Below are 17,897 nucleotides of genomic sequence, written 5' to 3' on the forward strand. Positions count from 1 at the left end.
AAACTACTCCAAACTATGGGCTAATGTGTGGTAGCTTCATGGGTGTCTCTGGCTGTATCCCTCGCCAATGCCGCCCTTCAAATCTTATATTTCACGTTTAGAAGCTGCGACGGCGCTGCTGCGGTTGTAGAATGCCTATGTGCAGCGTTCATTGCGCAGCACGAACTATAACCATCTGTCTTCCGGGCCGTTAGGCTGACGCTGTCTTCCTTCTTCGTGCGTTCGGAAAATCACCCGTTTGTCTGCAACGGCGTTTGTTAGCGAATCACGGGTACCTAGTTACCTGGGTGTAAGACAAAAAGCTCTCCGCGCTCATTTATCGCGTACACATCTTGCCTGCTCCTCATGGCGGCGAAGTCGGTGACGTACTTCTGCGCCATCTGGACGGTATCCGAGGCGTTGGAGGCGCCTGCATCCACTATAGACTCGTGGTTCTCCCACTGGAGGGCAACCACGTTCAACAGCGCGCCCTTGCGGACGTCCAGTACCGCCAGCTGCTCCCTGACGTTGAAGAGCAAGTAGTCGCCGTTGGCGATGGAGTGGAGCTGCATTCGTTGCGCATAGCTCTTCGGACTGCCGGTCTGGTAGGGCTTGGTGAGGCTGTCGATGTCGAACTGGTTGATGGCGCGGTAGTTCTTGCCGTCATACTGCTCGACGTGGCCCTTGTGACCTGGTGACAATCAGGTCATTGTTAGTTAGTGGCTTAAACCTACGTGCGACGAATAGGAAGTTGCCCTCAGGGCTGCATTCAATCGCCGTCGGCATTCCTCGTTCTTTGAACTTGGGCGTCTTCGGGCCGCGTGCCGTGCTCGGCGGACGCACGGGGCTAGGGCCAGCGTCACTGGGTTGCGCCTCCTAAGGTTGCTATAAGTCAAAACATGGCACGCTTACCGGCCGTGCTGTCGAATCGGGACCGGAGTACAGGCGCCTGTTGTGGTCGACAAGCTTGTACTTCGCCATCAGGCTGCTGCCCGCCGGGCCTCTTGTCCTCCGCTGTGGCACCCTGGACGCTGCACTGCTGGAGGATGTGGAAGTCGCTGCACTCGAGTCCATCCCCATCAACAGGTCAGTCACAGAGACCGTGCTCCTAAGCCGCTTGGTTTTGGGCGGCGGCCTGTCCAGCGGCAAACTTGGCCCGGCTCCAATTTTGATCCCCAGGACAGAATCCGCCTCGGACTGTTTAGCCGAAACTGCCGGCGACAATGGGCCTTCCCGAGATGCTTGCGCTTTGATGGACGGGCCCTTTGTGGTCCCCATGACGTAGGACCATATTTGGTCTTCATTTTCGAAATCCTGAGACAGTGCGATGGGTAGTTCTCGGGGTTTGGACAGGGCACCTCCGTTCTCGCCGTATGCCACGCTGCAGCCGTGCACGATGGATAGGATGTCGGAACTCCCCCGGTTGCCCAGCGATACCAGCGGTCTGTTGTGCCGCCGCAGGTCCCAGACGCACACCGACGTGTCCTCGTAGCCAGCTACCAACAGATATTGATTATGCGGCTGGAAAGATAACGCCGTGACTTCCGCGTTTACTTTCACGTTGCTGTAGTTGAACGTGGTCCCGGCGCGCATGTCGCATGTTGCGATGGACCCGCAGGCGAGGCCGGCTGCGATGAGGGGGTTCGTGCTGTTCGACTTCTCCACCGCCAACCTTTTCACAGTTGACAGCTTCAGGCCGAACGTGTATGCGATATCCAGAACGTTGAGGTCCCACACCTGCGCCATTATCAGGCGCCGGTTCCACGAACTCACGTTGACCATGGAGTCACCCGCAGAGAGGAAGATGCCATCGTCGACGGTGTACCACACGCAGTCATTGCACTTCGACTTGTACGTGAACGGCTTCGTGAGTGACACCTCGCATGGTGACGGCGAGGGGCACGACGCGCTGCTGGCGTTGCATGAGCAGGGCGTGAACTCTTCCCCGCGTCCTGGTACAAATTGTGAAACTCCTTGCCAGTCACATACTTCTCACGGAACGGTCACTGTAGATCTCCGATGGCACGTGTATCACGCAGAAGCAAGATCTGCTGGAGCACAGCAGGAACTCCCTGAGGGCCGATGACCGCCATTTTAAGCATTCGTATGCAAACAACAGCCACGCCGGCGAATGTTTGATTAACACCGCACACCGTTTGGATGTGCTGTGGTTGTGCAAAATACTGGAGGCGCATGCTGGCACTGTCGTTTAGTCAGTGCCTCTGCGGTGGCATGCATCACCTACCCGGAGGTGCTGATCTCAACTCTGTTCTGGTTGCGGCAGGGCAGGTTGAAGAGCCCGTAGGAGTTGCATACGGATATACATCGAGCGCATCTCTGAACAAACGTGTGCTGCTGTCATATTGATCGTGTGTCGGAGTTTATAAGCGTGCCACTTCGGCAAGAGATGCAACACGGCAGAAACGTTTGCCATCCATCGTTGCGTCAATGCCAACCACCTGATGTCAGGAGCACTATGCTCCTTCTCAGGCGGCCGTGTCTGCGAAGCTCGACGCCACAGCTCGTACCTGCTCGATGTAGTCCTGCCGGAACCTGCGGCGCCGGTCGAAAAGCATTGATGCGTCGAGCGGCCGGCACCGACTCCCACCGCTGGGAAGTGTGTATTTAAATTAAATGTTTAATGGTGTTGCTGGCGCGTCATATCGCGCGCTGCGCCTTCTCGTAAAGCGTGTCTATCACTTTCGTCATGTGCCCGATGGTCTGGTTGACGTCCTCGTAGAACGTCTCGTGCTCCTCCTCGTCGTAAATGACGAGATGCGCCTGCCCCTGGTCGATTGTGCCCCGCAACTTGCCGTCCAGAATCATCTCCGCGAGCTTCTTCTCGACCTTCTGCTGCGGCAGGCACAGCTTATTCGCAACGAAGTCTATCTGCACGTTGCTGTACGGCTGCAAAATCCGCGTGATGTTGCGCTCCAGCAGCGCCTCGTACAGACGGTGGATCTCCTGCTGCAGCACGGGGTCCATGAGGATGACCTGCTTGTACTCCGTCAGCAGCTTCTCGAACTCCACCAGGGAGCTGTTCTTGTAGCACGCGCTGATGCGCTGTATCATTTTGCACTCCACGTGGTTCACGAATTTCTGCTTGTTCTTCGCCGCGAGTAGCGGTATCATCTCGTCGTTGCGGCCCGTGATCACGATGGTCAGCAGCAGGTACTTCAGCGCCTGGACCAGCTTGCGCTCGTCGGCACGCGCCAGCACGCTGACGTCCAGCGGCTCTTCGCCGCTTTCGTAGTGCATCTGCTCCGCATTTTCCGGGCCGTTGGCCGCAAGGTCGAGGTTGAGCATCCCGTAGTACTGCAGGTAGTGGCTGCTGCACGCATCCACCGCAGGCACGTCACCGACAGCCTTATCCGCCTCCGCGCCCCTCTTGTACTCGGTCAGGTTGTAGAACGAGAAGAACACGGGCGATATGTCGGATATCGCCGCGTGGCAGCTGTACAGCTCGCCCTCGCCCACCATCAGCGACACCGCGGCGCTTGACACCAGCGCTGGACCCGCCGTGTCGGCGGCGGTGAGCTCACCGAGCACCTTAGCCTTGGCCTTAGACCGCGCGAGGTTGGGGAACAGCACGCTGTGGGTGCCGCCGACGGCCATGTGGAAGCCCTCGTACGCCTCGAAGAAGTACGAGTACGCCGTGCTGTAGTCCTTCTCGCTGAGGCACACCAGCCCGCTGAGCAGGTCGATCTCCGCGTTGACGTAAGTCGGCGTGTTGATGTTGGACGCGATGTTCTTGGCGTTGCTGAGTGCGATCTTCATGCGCACGAGGTTGCGCACAAGCAGGCACGCCTTGGCCTGCACCAGGTGGATGTCCAGCAGCAGCGGCTTGTCCTCCAGCGCCTTTACCTCCTGCTGCAGCCGGTCCAGCGTGCTCAGCGCAGCGGTGTAGTTCCTGCGCAGCAGCAGCAAAATCGCGATCTTTAGGTCCAGCCGGAGCCCGAGGAACGTCCGCTTCTTGGACTCGCACCAGCCGCGGTAGATGCTGAAGACCTTGTACAGCACGTCAAGGTCCTTCACCTCCTGCGACAGACGCTCGAGCACGCTCCTCACCAGCTTGGCGGTCTTAGCCTGCGGCAGCACGCAGAAGAACGCCTCATTGCGCACGAGGGCGCCCAGCATGGCGTCGGTCTGCTTCGTCTCGATTAAGTGGTACACGATGACGTATAAAACGTTCTCGCATATGCACATGACGCGCTCGTCGGTCAGCACGCTCAGCGAATGGCTGGCTGCGGCCGTGGCAGCCTGCGCCGCGGCATCATTCAGGCCGCCCGGCGCTCCCAGGATGCACTCGTTCAGCGCGACATAGCCCTCGATCAGGTCCGCCGGGTACGTGCAGCATCCTATACGCGCGCCAGGTGCGCATTTGGGAGCGCGTTCGGCGTCGATCGCCTCGCGCCGCGCGTTCAGCGCCACGAAGCGCGAGGTTATCTCCTCGACGGTCGCCATTCACTGCGTGCGATGCCCGTGGTACACGGGCGGGTTCGGTGTGTACGTTGTGGCCGCGGATTTTAACGCAGCCAGACACCTAATGCGTCGCGTCGGCACCCCATCGCGATGTGTACGGGCGCCAGATCCGGTAATACGTCAACACGGCTACACAGGCTGCTGGAAAGCGCGAAGTGTCTATGTTACAACAGGTTTTTAGCAGCTGCCGGCGGAATCCAGCCGTACGTTGTTATATCGCGGCATTAGCCGCAGGTGTTGTCGACCGCAGGGATCGGCAACATGGGAGTCCATGCTGAGCCACTGCTGCCGCAGACACGGCGACACTTACGCACAAGCATTGACACAACCGCTCCGTCACTTGTCCTCCTTCGGAGCGACGTCCCAATTCGGCAACTGAGCCACGTCAGCCTCAGCACGCAGTCACCTACCAGGGTGTTGAGCGAGATGTTCTCGGGGAGGTGCGGCGGCGAGCCGGTGGGGAAGAACCCCAATGTTGCTGCCCTGCAGAACGCTCAGTCGGACGCAAATGTCACTCACTCGCTTGAGCGCAGAGCGGCCAGGAATCCCCTGCTCTGCTTCGACGGCGGCAGGGTGATCGTCTTCACACCAAGACGCACGCTGTTCGCGTAACGTTGCATCTCCTTGATGTCCTGGCAGACAATATCGGTTTTAGTGCCGTGTTTCGAACCTGGAGGAAGGACGATTTCCCAACGTGTCGAGAGAGGTACTGCTGGCAGGCCAGCTGGGCGTCCTCCTCACTGACGGTCACGCTCAGTTTGGGCAGCTTGGCTGCGATGGTGGAATTCTGCAGCAGGCGCTGCTTTTCCTGCGATATGCGGTTCTCGCTCTGCTGCTGGGCGTCGTCGAGCAGTGAAAGCGACTCCCCTGCGCAGTGTATAGACATTCGTGTTACGAAGCATTGTTTATTAAACCAACACAATCTGTGTACATTGTGCAAAGGTGCTGCACGACGACATGGAGGCGAGGTTGCCGGCCGGAATGGGCAAACCGGTCAAAACCGGTGGCACAGACACATGACGATGTAAAAAGCGCCGGTAACTTAAAAACATATCCCAGCGCTCCTAGTGCGAAAATCCGCGCCAATACGTATCACATGCACAATTAAAATATCTGGGTGCAAGGGGGAGCCTTTTCGAACAAGGCCCCTAGCAGCCTCCAGACGGAATGCACGGATGTCCAGGGTTGCTATAACATCAACAAATTCAAAACAACACGCTCTGGCATCTGGATCAACTTACGCTGCAATATGTCAACCAGCAAATGGGTCGTGCGATTGTCATAGTGCGATACTCCCATCTCTTGCAGCATGTCCTCCACCAGATGGGACAAGTATGAGCCGTCAGGGCGGACCAACTCCGACGGCTCCGGAGCTTTCTCGACCTCCAACGACTTCGATGACGACATTGCTGCAGCTATACGGGCTACAGAGCGCGGGAGGCACGGCAGACAACGCCGGGTGGACGTGACACAGTGACCAGAAGTCCACAGTGTTTCGGGCTCAACACGAGCCCCGTCCTCTCCAGCGAACACGCCACAAAACCGGCTGGGAAAGGCGACCCAGGAATCACACAAGTCTCGTCTTACGAACGCTCGGTAGCGGTCAACGTCGGCAGGGCCCACGACAACGGTAACGCTGGTTGCCGGTCTCGGACAGGGGCATTGCCGGGAGCATCCGTCACTTCTCGCAGCGGACGCTGACAATTTATCGTTCGTAATTGAGACGAATTTTGTGAATCCTGATACTTGGTGAATTTTTGGCGCCTGCCGCAGACGTGCCACACCCCGCGGGAGGCACAACAGAAAGCGTACGGACGAGTTTCACATTCGATTTTCTGTTTGGTGTTGTCAATTTAAAGGGTATAGAAAGAATCCGAAACGTCAACAACTGATGTTTTCGGTGTGTGTTCGCTGCACCGCAATCGTCGGTGGCCTGCACATAGGTTCAGCGTAACTAGGCTTTTCGGACACGCGATTCGCTGGCGTGCCGGTGTGGCCGCCTGTACTAGGTGTGACTAGTGCAAATCGCATGCTGCTGCCGGCTCTAGCCCGGCCGATTTCCTGAACGGGGACTCCAACAACAACGTTGTCAAATGGACGCCAACGGCCCGGAGGTCTGGTACGCGTCGTTGCCGCGCATCACGCGCATGATAATCACGCTATCGTTCGCGCTGACGCTGATTACGACGTTCAACATAGTCTCGCCGCACTCCCTGCTGCTCGACTGGCAAATCATCCGCTTCAAGTATGAAGTGCACCGGATTCTCTTGGGATGCTTGTACGCGGGACCATTCTCGCTGCGGTGGGTCTTTCACACGTACATGTTCTCCCAGTTTTCGTCAATGCTCGAGCGCAATCCAGTGTTTGCCTCTTCGGTTGGCGCATACCTCTACTTCGTGGTGATCCAGATCCTGCTGGTCTCGCTGTTCAGCCTGCTGATATACTGGCCGACCGGATACCCCATGCTCTGTGAGGCACTTTTGTTCGCGATCGTGTACTACTGGTCGAAGCGCGACATGTGGAACTCCGTCTCCATATACATCTTCACGGTAAAGGCCTACCAGCTGCCATTCGCGATGCTCTTCTTCAACTTCATCATGGGCGCACCGATGGTCGTAAACATAATCGGGCTCATCTCCGGACACACCTACTACCTGATGCGCGAGGTGCTGCCCTCAAAGGGGTTCCCCAACCTTCTTTCTGTCTGCCCGCGTTGCTTCGACTACATGGCCAAGAAGATGGAGAACCTACTCGACTTCCGCAGGGTCGACACCTACAGCGGCCCCGGCTCATACGCGTACACTCCGGCTGCACGCCAGCAGCAGCCGCACGTCGGGTTCATCGGTCGTGGCGTCCGGCTCGGGTCCTCATAAAATGCAGTTGGCGGACGACTCAAACCAGTCTGCTTATATGCCCGTTCTGTAAGATTAGCTGGCAGTTTAGTGGCGCTTTTGCGACACTTGTGGGAATGGCGCGTCACACCAGTTTGTACAGAGCCTGCGTGAGTCCCAGCGCAAGCTCGAAGGTGATGACCAGGATTATGATCTTCTCCAACCGAGAGGAGTGTTTGTGCCTCACGAATTCAGAGTGCGATTGTAGGGACTCCAGCTGCCACGAAATGCGATGGTTGAGCTTTTCGAGCCTGGGAGGCATGTCGAACACCGCCTGAGTTGCGCGGAACAGCGCCCTCAGGTGGTCCTCCTCCCACAGCGAGTCCGGGATTTCAAGGAGGTCGTGCTCTAGATTAAGCCAGTACCTGGTGTGGTGCGCGAAGGTTTGGTATTCAAAAAGGCGTTCCGCCAGCTTGTCCAGGTTCCGCCTGGACATGCTTTGGCGCAATCGGTCGAGCTCGGCGTTGCTGACGACGATCTTCTGGCGGATAGTTAGCTCGACGTTGTTCAGCTTAACCGCGGACATCATGGCTAGAGACACTGCTATCTGAATGTATATAGCGTGTTACGTAGTTTGCGAATTCCTACCTTCTCTGCGATGGTGTGATCCTTGCCCAGGTGAAGGACACCCTTGACCATGCAACTGCGATCTGCGTCGACCACATCGATGGTTTCGCTGAATTCTGCGATCATGCTCTTCGGGAGTTTAAGCGGGCTGTAAACGTGGGTGTTGCAATTATTGTGCGCGGAACCCACATCGTGGCATGTCGTTCCATGACCTTCCGGTAGCCAGCGAAGGCAGCCGTTGCCGCGTCCCAGAGTACGATAGAACCGTTCTGCAGGTGCATTATTGGGGTCCCATCAGATGTCTCACTTGTGGCAGCCACCAGGCGGCCAGTGTTCCACATTGCGGTGGCCAGTTTACACGGTTCTAGAGTGTACGCAAAATCGGAGCATTCGCATTAACCAAACCCAAACCAAAAGTAGGTATTGCACCGTCAGTGTTCGAATTCGCGCAATGTACGTAACTCACCTTGTGGATGAATACCAGGCCCTCATTGTGGCCGAGCTCAGCGCATCCCTCCACTAGCGTGACTCCGTCTGCGAGCAATGGGTTCCACCAATATTATTTCCACTACACCGTGGACGCGCATGATTAACGTCCATCCATCGGGTGCGCTAGAGAATCAGTGCGCAAGACATGGAGTGGCCATCCGCGATACAGGCCACATCAATTTAAACATTAAAACGGCTATACTATCAGAGAACAGTTATACATTGCATTATAGGATGCAATTCACGTGCATGACACAACTAAAATGACGTTATAGCCATGGTTTTATATATTAATTTTGCATTGCATTCACATCCATTTACACCGGTAGTTACGTGGCGCCCGTAGGTGTTAAACGCAAGCAACTCCACTTACCACGCATTGACATCTTCGCTCCCATGGACTTCAACTCATTCTTGACCGCATCTATGTGCAGCGAATCAGCTACCAGGTGCGCCTGTACCTCGCCTGATTTAGGCTGGCCAGGCGGGATCGCCTTTACTCGTTGGAATCCCTTGTCTACTGCCACTTGATCCGCCATAGAGCGCGATGCCACCGCAGAAGACGCCCATCGCTGCCAGTAGAAGCAGGGTGGAGTGCTCGTACACCTCGTCTGTGTCACTGCTGGTACATGAGCTCTCTGTATTTGTGTAGACACTTACACACTCTGCTGTAACGACACACGCCATCCTTCCACAAACTGGTGACATAAGCGCAATGCTGGGCTCTAAATACCGATGTGCGCCGCTGGAAGACGTTGACAGCGGAAGCTAAAGCATGAAAAGGGGCCAGCGACATCGTGTATTGTGACCTCAATACGGATGATGGAGCGTAACCTGGTGGAAATATGTAAGATTCCACTAGATTCCGCCGCAATTGTGATAATTCAGCCGATTTAAAGCGGCCTGCCACGCGGTGGTTGGCAGAAAACAAGGGCAACACCACGGTCTGACGAGTAGAGATCTGGAGGGTAACCAACAAACATTAACTACAGATGGTTTTGTATAATATGCAATATTATTGACCATGTTATTGGAGTTCCACAACGCAGCGGTAAATTCGGGCCGAAAGCAGCCGTCATCCACCTGCCTACGCTGTGGAGGCCACTTGTACCGCAGGTTGGTACACTGAAGGCGATAATGGCGCTCCCTAAGGTATACGGCAGTCTGCACAGATCGTAAACTTCTACTTTCCGTGTCGCGCGGTAGCTTGGAGCCGTGCCTGCCTCGTGGTTTGCAGGCCTCCCTCTGATTGACGCATCCGGTCACTGATGAGCGCCGCCGCCCGTTTGGCGCACGCACCTCGGATATTGTGCGGTGACGCGCAGAGAACGGGCGGATTTGCATCGTGACGCCGTGAGAGCGCGTAATATCACGGACGGGTCTCGATATGTCCTCTGCAGACGTATACCGGTTGGTGTCAGGGGCCAGTTTCTAGTGTGCGATATTCACTTTCGTAGTTGATCATTGTGGTCCACAGGAATCTTAAACTAGCCAAGTAAGGTTGCGCTTGAGTCCCTCTCCATAGCGCATCCCGAGCAACCGTCACTCGACACAGACCAACTACCTTACGTCGTAATCGTTCATGTTGTTTATGAATTTAAAGGGCGCCTCTGAGCATACAGATGGCAATCCCCACACACATGTATCTGCAGAACGCCGCCTTTCTGAGCAACCAAATGAGTTTTGGACGGACAACACGTTAATATCCTCTGCGGCGGTTTGGAAAATATTGTGCAGGAGGGTACCCTACAAAACCCGGAATATGGCTTCGTTTGGATTAATATCAATACGGTCTTGGTCGGTAGGAGCGTGCAATGTTGTTCTGGCTGTATGGCTGGTTTCCGAAGTTGGTTGGACGATGAGGCAGGTAGCGGGACGGGTCCCTGCCGCCAGGGGCACCACCCTGTTGTGCATAGTACGCGTACTGCGTTTGCATGGCATACTGCTGGTATATCATGTGTTGCTGGAGCATCTGTGGGTCGTAACCGACAACCGGAGCTGCTGACGGAGGGGGCATTATCGGCGGTTGCATGTGATGCGAACGTGGGTAAGGCATTCCCTTTATGTTATCATGTCCGTTCACTTTCATGCCTTGCGCCAGGGTTTTGAAGTAAGCATCGGGGCGGTTCGAAGATTGTCTGCTGCGAGTCTCAGCAGCGCGAACATCGACCTTAGAGCCGTACACGAAGTGGCTCGGTGACTCCAGCACCTTTTCGGCAGCGCCGTCCACCGCGAAGACAACGAACCCGAAGCCGCGCGAGCTACCGTCGATTTGACGCATTATTATCACCTTTTCAATCGTCCCGAATCTGCCGAAATAGTCCTCAAGCATCTGCTCACTGAGTGCCTTAGAGATCCCACCGACGAATATCTTGCGTTTGATGGTGGAGCCGGGGTCCTGTTGCATGTGGCGCACATCCACCCTTTTACCGTTGAGTATGTGATCGTCCGTGAACACCTTCTCCGTGTTATCCTGGGTGACGACGGTGATGAAACCGAAGCCCCTGCTGCGCCCTGTGGAGAAGTCGCGCATGATCTGCACCGAAACGATCCGTCCATACTTCGAGAAGTGACCCTTTATGACCTCTGCAGCAGCATGTCAGTGAAGCCGTGACAAATATTGTATAAGCAGCGCCATATAAAACCGAAATGAGGGATAACATCGGCCAAAATAAAAAGCATAGTGGTAGTTGCACGGCAGCACGGAAACTACATGAAACGCAAATCCACATTTATTCCGTATACGATACATATCTTTAGATATACTCAAATTAACCCATAGTTAAAGTTAACAAACGTATTTCACACCAAAAGGGCTCCATAATGTATATGAAGAGACCGCATAGCAAGACAGAGCAACACACTGCTACACAAAACGCATCGAGTCGACCGAAACGATCAGACCGGCGCATTTGTGCGCTCATATCAGACAGCTACACGGCGTTTTGCGAAGCGCGTAGCAAGACGCGTAGTCATCACGTAACGTACCTTCATCAACAGATGGGTGCAAGCCTCCGACGAAGAACTTCACCTGGTCATCCGCAGGTGTGGAATCTGTCACTAGTTTAGTAACGTCATAGCCGCGGGTAGCAGCCAAACAGCGGCTTTAAACTTACGTTTGTTCGACGCGCGCTGGTCCTCCTCCTGTGGCTCTGGCTGCTCGCTTTCGTTGCTTTCTTGCTGTGCTGGCTCTTCAACCGGCGTCTCTGATGCCTCGTTGGACGGCTCATCGGTTGACGACGTCTCCGGGGCCGGCTCCTCGGTCGCGGCTACCCCTTCGCAGGAGGCCGGCGCCACCGGCGCTTCGCACACCGGTTCAGCCGCGACTACCTCTTGATCCGCCATGACTTGTGGCTGTTAAAATACAAGTATTTTGCCCAGCGTTCCAGTCAGGAAGCACTGCCAATGCGGGAGATAGGCCGCGACCGAAGGGCACCCCCTACGGCCGTCCACCAACCTGCCGCGGTGAATTTCGCAGAATATCGTTTTTTAATGACTAAAGGATGAGAGTGAACTTCGGTAACACATGATTAACGTATAAAGCCAACAGGAAGGGGCGGAAAATGGTCGCCGCCGGTCAGTGCGGCATCTGACATATCTGGTCAAGCCATTGGTGCGTCGTCGGCGCCAGCGGGCGCCTCTTCGGCGTCCACGCTTACGCATTGCGCCTTGTACAGTAGCAGTACTGCGATGTGGTAGTCACTCCTGCCTCCGCAGAGGTCGAAGTTGCCCCAACGGTATTCGGTCACGCGATCATCGTCGAACATCAGCCAGCCGTCGTCGACTGCCACATCTGAGTCGGAGTCCTCGGTTGGAGCCGCTGCGAACAATGCTGTGTACTTTGGCGCGTAACCAACCTTCGTTGTTGTCCTTGGTCCAGCAGACGTAGTGGCCCCCGTCAGCCGTGCGCCCCTGGTGCGTGACCACCGACTGCAACGTGTATCTGCCCGTGGCGTACATCCCCGGGTACATTTCGTAGCCCTTGAAAGGCGCAGTACGGTTGGTCTTGCCCATGTTGAAGTCCAACTGCATCGCCACGGCGTTAGCTTCATGCAGCAATTGCTGTAGTTCCTGCGGCGAGGTTAAATTAGTCGTTTGGACTTAGATGTGGGTGTTGCCACATTACTGCATGAAATGCTTGGCAATTGCCGCCGTTGTACGCATGAAAACGATTTTTACATTGGGCTGTAAGGGCCTCGTTTGGGGTTGGCCCTAGCAGCGGCGCCACGCTCATTGAGTCATCCGTCATGGTGACGACATTGTTACACGAGTGCGGTTTTGAGCGCGTTTTTCAACACGAAGTCCACTTGACGAATAAACAGTCATCGGCAATCTAGATAACACTATTCAAACTAACCTCGGTGCAAATGGACGTGATGTCTAACTCGCGTTCGAAGTTCACGCGGCGGCACACCTTGGCCTTCACCGCATCCGTCTTGGACACCTTGCTCTCCTGTTTCCACTCGAAACGCACGAGGTGCACAATGAGGTACTTCGGCAGGGTGGAGATGCGAGCCACCTTCTCGTGGGGCACGTCGGTGCCCAGCTGCTCGCTGAACTTGACGATGTCCTCATTCAGCGAGATCATTATCCCGTCCATCAGCGTACCCACGGACTTCAGTTGCGTGCCCATGTAGCAGTTCAGCTTGAAGTTGGACTCGTTCGTCACTGAGCTGCCCTCCGTAGCCGCAGGGTCCGACCGTTCCTTTGGCTGGATGGTCGTCGACAAAGTGTACCCAAACAGCTCGTCGGTTAGTTTGTTGTCTGACAGGCCGTTGATGCAGCTAAGCAGGCAGCTGAGGCACTCCTCGGCGTCCTGCTGCATATAGACGCCGGTCTTCTCGTCGGTCCGGTTGAAGATCGGGTTGACCCTTCTCAGCAGTTGCATCTGCTGCAGCGGCACGTATCGCGTTAGCGTTGACGGCAGGTTGCGACGCATGTCCAGCAGCGATTTGGTCAGCTGGTACCGGTCGGACTTGGTGTCGATGGCGTCCTTGGCCTCCAGAAGCTCGATGCCCTCCCAGAGCTCAGTCACGGGTTGCAGGAACTGGAACACAGCGTTGAAGTAGCACGTGTTGCCCAGGTTCATGATACCCTGCGCGCCATGATTGCCGTCTAGAACCACCTACGCAAGGGATCCTTTTCATCTTGGCGGAGCTGAGCATCGCAGACTTCTCCTGCGGCGTCATGGTCTCCAAAAAACGCACGGGCTCCGTGCGCTCCACCAGCTTATCCGGGGATCCGATCAGCATCAGGGTAGTCCCATTGGTCAGCCCCTTCTCCCTCAGGTTCGTGCTTTCCGTGATGAGACCCTTGTACATCACCTTCTGCCGATCAGGCGGCACGCCAGTGAGCGAGTACAGCTGCGCCTTCAGCACCTCTACATTATCGTCAAGGCTAATTTCGAGGTCGTTGAAGCGCTTGCCCATCCATTTGACGGTCACGCGGATGAAGTTACCGGCATCCTCCATCGCGGCGCGAGGCAGAACACAGACCAGTCCACTGCGCGGTGGAAATCGCCTCGAGGCAGCTTGCAAGCGGGCGCCCTGGCCGATGTGTGCGAAGGCGCTTACGTGGGAGGTGGCAACAAGTCGCAAGTGGTGGCGCAGTACCCAATCGGCCGCCGGAGGTATTCGCCGGGGGGTTCATATGGGTGCTGACGCGAACACATTAAGTAGCGTGCTCTCGCTGGTGTAGAGTATCGCTAATTATGTTATTAAAATGTACCTTCCACACGAGGTGGGTTGTGTTTTCGTATCAGCCTTCGACGCAACTCTGCTCCTTCGTTTAGTCTCGATCTACGAAGGCCGATGTGTTACTGGGCTCATTATTCGGGTGTAATATTGGGATGTGTATAGTGGTTGTGCCTCCGCTCATCTCTCCGCAGATCAACCGCATCAAGGACCAGCGACGCCTCCGGCAACGGGGCATCGCCGACCCCTCTGACCTCGGTTTCGGTGACGCCGGTCTCGATTATGACGAGAAGTCGGCAGTAGGGGCCGCTGGAGATGCGGAGGTAGGTGTCTTTAGGTTGCCGGGCTCCTTTTGGAGCCATCGCAACGTTGGATCGGATACACCTTCCTCAGGGCGACGACCGTGTTGCGGATGAGGGCGGGATCACGATAGAGCCGTTCCACATGCGCCGCGAGATGCAGGAGGGCGCATTCGACACGGAGGGGACTTACGTTGAGAGCAACCGGAAGATGACCTCGACGAACAGGTCCCTCAACCGGGACGAGGGTGACGACCCTTGGGTTGCATCCCTCGAGGAGCAGAATTCACTGTCATTTAAGGTACGCTATCAGTGTTTGTATGCCAGTTTTACGTGTCTGCAGGCTGAAAATGGCGCGTTTTACGCAAAGCAGCCGGTGCGCGCCTCTGCGTCAACTCCCGACCTCATGGAGCAGCTGCAGGACGTCCCTACAATCGACGTCATCAAGAGGCTCATCACGTTGCTGGAGCCGGGAGAGACGCCGGTGGATGCGCTCAAGGTTAAGCGCCAGCAATCAGGCAAACGTTGCCTGCCTGGCTTTCGTAAACAGGAGCGGGATGCGGCGGACGCCAGTGCGGCCAGTCAAGGAGCCGAATCAAAGCATAAGAAAGAGACAGGGCCTAAAGACCTCAGCAAATACGACGTGTCTGACCTTGCGCACGTGCTCACAATCACCTGGCAGAACGTGTACTACATGACGAAGGAGGACATACGCAATGCGCTTGCCGCGGCGAAAAACCGACCCAAACGCGGCGGCAAGTCGGCGCCCCCCACGCGATACCAGTTCCGGTGGGTGCGCGGAGACGGCGTTGTATACGGCCCATGTTCGGAGGTCGAGGTACTGTCCTGGATCGCGCACGACTACGTCTCCGACGACAACCCCATTGAGCTCAGAGAGGTGGGCCCGGACGGCACGCCACTGGACGAGGAGTGGGTCGGCCACAGGGACACGCCACTCTACAATTTCCTGAACCCGGGTGCTGAGCTGCCTGGTGGCGTTAAAAGGGGTCGGGCTGACGTTGGCGGAAACGCCGCATCCGACACCGCCGACAAGGTTGCATCAGGCGACAACGAGAGCAATATCGCCACCTCAGGAGGAGGTGCGGGTGAAAGTAACGGTGTCGGAGGTGATCCCTCCACGGGAGTTAACGAGGAAGAGAGCGATGACGACGACGATGATGGCACATTTGCCAAACGACGCCGAAAAGACGAACTCATCGGAATCAAACCGAGTACCAAGAAGGCAGACGAAGATTCCGGAGGATCTGACGATGACGACGAGCCGGACATCGAATGAAGCTAGTGTGAAGCAACACCAACTCATTTAATATCGCATTAGCCCTGCGGCAGAGTTAGCACATCGCAGCCGGTGTCCGTGACCAGGACCGTGTGTTCGAACTGCGCGCAAAAGCCGGCATCGCAAGTGGCGATGGTCCACCCGTCGTCCCAGGTGTAGATGGCGGGGTCGCCCTGGCAAATGATGGGCTCAATGGTGAACACCTGCCCCGCCTGCATCACCCCAGGCGTTGAGCTGGGGTGCTTGAACTGCACCATCGGCGGCATGTGCATGAGCTCGCCGATGAAGTGGCCGCCAAACTCCCGCACCACGCCGAATCCAAAGGCGGCAGCATGCGAGGTCACGATCTCGGCCAGCCGCGCGAACTCGACGCCGGGAGCAACAGCAGCCACTGCCTTGTCTGCGCACTCCTGCGATGTGTTGCAAAACACTGAGCAACAAACAAACCTTGGCCACGCGTACCAGCGTGTTGACGGCCTCAGTGGCCTCACCCACTATGGCTGTGGCGGCGCAGTCTCCGAACACGCCGTCGTGGAACACCGTGCAGTCGTACGATACCACGTCGCCGCGCGTGAATGGACGCGTGTCGGGTATGCCGTGGCAGGCCACCTCGTTCACCGAAATGCATATCGCCTTCGGGAACCCGTGGAAGCCCACGCCAGCCGGGTACGCGCCTCTCGACACGATGAATTCCTGCCCCAAGCGATCAATGTCCTCCGCAGTAGCGCCTTCAGCGGTTGCATCCATGCACCGCTTTAGGCAGTCGGCAGCTACGCGTGCCGCTGCGCGCATAGCCGCGATCTGCTGAGCATTCTTTACCTCCGCATGTACGCAGGGCTGGGAGTAGTACGCACGTAACTCGCTCTCGTTGCGGGAAGCGGCGTACGGCGGGCGTGTGATATGCGCCGGAATGGGCTGTGGCGGCAGCACCTGGTACGCTCCTGAGCATGTGTTATACAGACGTAACAACGATTGACGTCGGCCGACTTCAGCCGGGGCCATCATGGAAACGTAAACAAAACTCAGCCATCCAGTCTAGTTGGGCCAAAAACCGTTAACTTACCTTGACGTAGGGTCGGGGTGAACTGTTTTTTCTTAGAAGCTGACAACAACGATCCAAACGGCGTCCGCTCGAGGATGAGCTTCGGGGAGAGGAAGGATCGCCCGAAAAGGGCACGGGAGATAGTCATCCTTTCATTTACTATCGGTTATTGGCATAATGTCAGATGTGAAATATGTGCGATAAATGCCTCTCATTGATGTTGCCAAAGGCGGCAACCGTACCGTCTGTGGCGACCGGTTCCCCAGGGCACTCCCTAGGCGGTAATAGGGGCTTAATACGGCACAATTGTTGTTCTTGACGCTGCACAGTCATATAAGCGTCGGTAATTATGGCCCCGCGGCCACACCTCCGCCTGAGCGCGGAGCATCTGGTTATGTTCCAGTAGGTTTACGCACAAAGCGCCGCGTACACATCGCCCGTTTTCGACGGCCGGCGATAGCTGTCGCTTCACATCCGTACACATCGCGTTTAGGAACCACTTCAAGCTGGTAGACAGCAACGGAGATGGTTGCATCAACCAGTCCGAGGTGCGTTTGCATCAGTGGCATAGACAGCTCTCTGCAGTTCAGGCTGCTCTTCCGGTCGTTCGGCCAGGTCATAACGAACAAACGTCTCGACCAGATAGTCGAGGGTAAGTTGATGGTCAACGCGGAAGTCGCTAATATTGTTGCAGAGGCGTTCAAGAACGCACCGTCAACAGGTACGGACGTGCACTGTAAACATATGCACGGCCTTCAGGTGTGGACTTCGAGGCATTCGTGAACATTTTCGTGCAACACTTCACCCCGCCGCCCACGGAGCGGGCGGTGAGGGAGGCCCTGATGCTGTTCGACAAGAATAACACAGGTGAGTGCAGCTTCTGGCCGTTGCGGGGACCCGCATGCGTACACCGCTGTCACTAAGCAAGCCCAATGCTCCGAATTCATCGACGCTCAGGCTTCATCGACACGAGGGAGCTCATCAGGCTGCTCACGACGCGCGGAGAGAAGCTCGAGCAATCGGAGGTTAACTACCTCTTCGAGCTGCTCGGCATCCCGCAGAGCACCCAGCGCATAGACTACGTCACATTCGTCGAAGACATATATCGCATGCTGCCAATATTACCAAACCGAAAGGTCTGAGAGCGCACTATAGCCA

At 56.3% G+C, this 17,897-nt stretch overlaps 10 protein-coding genes across 10 annotated transcripts; 3 read left to right on the plus strand and 7 right to left on the minus strand.

The window, feature by feature from the left end:
* Window positions 1-165: 165 nt before the first annotated feature.
* BBBOND_0311960 (hypothetical protein, conserved) lies at window positions 166-2,555 on the minus strand (the record flags this gene model as incomplete). The annotated part of the gene is made up of 8 exons (XM_012914025.1): window positions 166-242; window positions 284-670; window positions 714-855; window positions 892-1,716; window positions 1,753-1,931; window positions 1,969-2,051; window positions 2,225-2,316; window positions 2,508-2,555. The coding sequence occupies 8 exons, from the start codon at window positions 2,553-2,555 to the stop codon at window positions 166-168; spliced, it is 1,833 nt and encodes a 610-aa protein (XP_012769479.1).
* Window positions 2,556-2,637: 82 nt separating this feature from the next.
* On the minus strand, window positions 2,638-4,443 carry BBBOND_0311970 (PCI domain containing protein, putative; the record flags this gene model as incomplete). The annotated part of the gene is made up of 1 exon (XM_012914026.1): window positions 2,638-4,443. The coding sequence occupies one exon, from the start codon at window positions 4,441-4,443 to the stop codon at window positions 2,638-2,640; it is 1,806 nt and encodes a 601-aa protein (XP_012769480.1).
* Window positions 4,444-4,863: 420 nt separating this feature from the next.
* BBBOND_0311980 (hypothetical protein, conserved) lies at window positions 4,864-5,868 on the minus strand (the record flags this gene model as incomplete). Its single annotated transcript, XM_012914027.1, has 4 exons — window positions 4,864-4,954; window positions 4,981-5,093; window positions 5,132-5,323; window positions 5,719-5,868. 4 exons carry the CDS (start codon window positions 5,866-5,868, stop codon window positions 4,864-4,866), a joined length of 546 nt encoding a protein of 181 aa, XP_012769481.1.
* A 686-nt stretch (window positions 5,869-6,554) lies between these two features.
* On the plus strand, window positions 6,555-7,334 carry BBBOND_0311990 (Der1-like family protein, putative; the record flags this gene model as incomplete). The annotated part of the gene is made up of 1 exon (XM_012914028.1): window positions 6,555-7,334. The coding sequence occupies one exon, from the start codon at window positions 6,555-6,557 to the stop codon at window positions 7,332-7,334; it is 780 nt and encodes a 259-aa protein (XP_012769482.1).
* Window positions 7,335-7,437: 103 nt separating this feature from the next.
* BBBOND_0312000 (hypothetical protein, conserved) lies at window positions 7,438-8,128 on the minus strand (the record flags this gene model as incomplete). Its single annotated transcript, XM_012914029.1, has 3 exons — window positions 7,438-7,899; window positions 7,941-8,067; window positions 8,109-8,128. The coding sequence occupies 3 exons, from the start codon at window positions 8,126-8,128 to the stop codon at window positions 7,438-7,440; spliced, it is 609 nt and encodes a 202-aa protein (XP_012769483.1).
* A 2,063-nt stretch (window positions 8,129-10,191) lies between these two features.
* On the minus strand, window positions 10,192-11,753 carry BBBOND_0312010 (RNA recognition motif domain containing protein, putative; the record flags this gene model as incomplete). The annotated part of the gene is made up of 3 exons (XM_012914030.1): window positions 10,192-10,994; window positions 11,397-11,462; window positions 11,525-11,753. 3 exons carry the CDS (start codon window positions 11,751-11,753, stop codon window positions 10,192-10,194), a joined length of 1,098 nt encoding a protein of 365 aa, XP_012769484.1.
* A 257-nt stretch (window positions 11,754-12,010) lies between these two features.
* BBBOND_0312020 (ubiquitin carboxyl-terminal hydrolase family protein, putative) lies at window positions 12,011-13,879 on the minus strand (the record flags this gene model as incomplete). Its single annotated transcript, XM_012914031.1, has 4 exons — window positions 12,011-12,228; window positions 12,266-12,479; window positions 12,766-13,503; window positions 13,538-13,879. The coding sequence occupies 4 exons, from the start codon at window positions 13,877-13,879 to the stop codon at window positions 12,011-12,013; spliced, it is 1,512 nt and encodes a 503-aa protein (XP_012769485.1).
* A 250-nt stretch (window positions 13,880-14,129) lies between these two features.
* On the plus strand, window positions 14,130-15,697 carry BBBOND_0312030 (hypothetical protein, conserved; the record flags this gene model as incomplete). The annotated part of the gene is made up of 3 exons (XM_012914032.1): window positions 14,130-14,147; window positions 14,296-14,424; window positions 14,495-15,697. The coding sequence occupies 3 exons, from the start codon at window positions 14,130-14,132 to the stop codon at window positions 15,695-15,697; spliced, it is 1,350 nt and encodes a 449-aa protein (XP_012769486.1).
* A 38-nt stretch (window positions 15,698-15,735) lies between these two features.
* BBBOND_0312040 (methionine aminopeptidase, putative) lies at window positions 15,736-16,887 on the minus strand (the record flags this gene model as incomplete). The annotated part of the gene is made up of 3 exons (XM_012914033.1): window positions 15,736-16,107; window positions 16,145-16,638; window positions 16,761-16,887. The coding sequence occupies 3 exons, from the start codon at window positions 16,885-16,887 to the stop codon at window positions 15,736-15,738; spliced, it is 993 nt and encodes a 330-aa protein (XP_012769487.1).
* Window positions 16,888-17,088: 201 nt separating this feature from the next.
* On the plus strand, window positions 17,089-17,881 carry BBBOND_0312050 (EF hand family protein, putative; the record flags this gene model as incomplete). The annotated part of the gene is made up of 6 exons (XM_012914034.1): window positions 17,089-17,141; window positions 17,233-17,287; window positions 17,325-17,391; window positions 17,434-17,460; window positions 17,499-17,606; window positions 17,697-17,881. 6 exons carry the CDS (start codon window positions 17,089-17,091, stop codon window positions 17,879-17,881), a joined length of 495 nt encoding a protein of 164 aa, XP_012769488.1.
* Window positions 17,882-17,897: the final 16 nt, after the last annotated feature.

The sequence above is a fragment of the Babesia bigemina genome (assembly GCF_000981445.1).
Source record: "Babesia bigemina genome assembly Bbig001, chromosome : III".
In the NCBI taxonomy this organism is placed as follows: domain Eukaryota; phylum Apicomplexa; class Aconoidasida; order Piroplasmida; family Babesiidae; genus Babesia; species Babesia bigemina.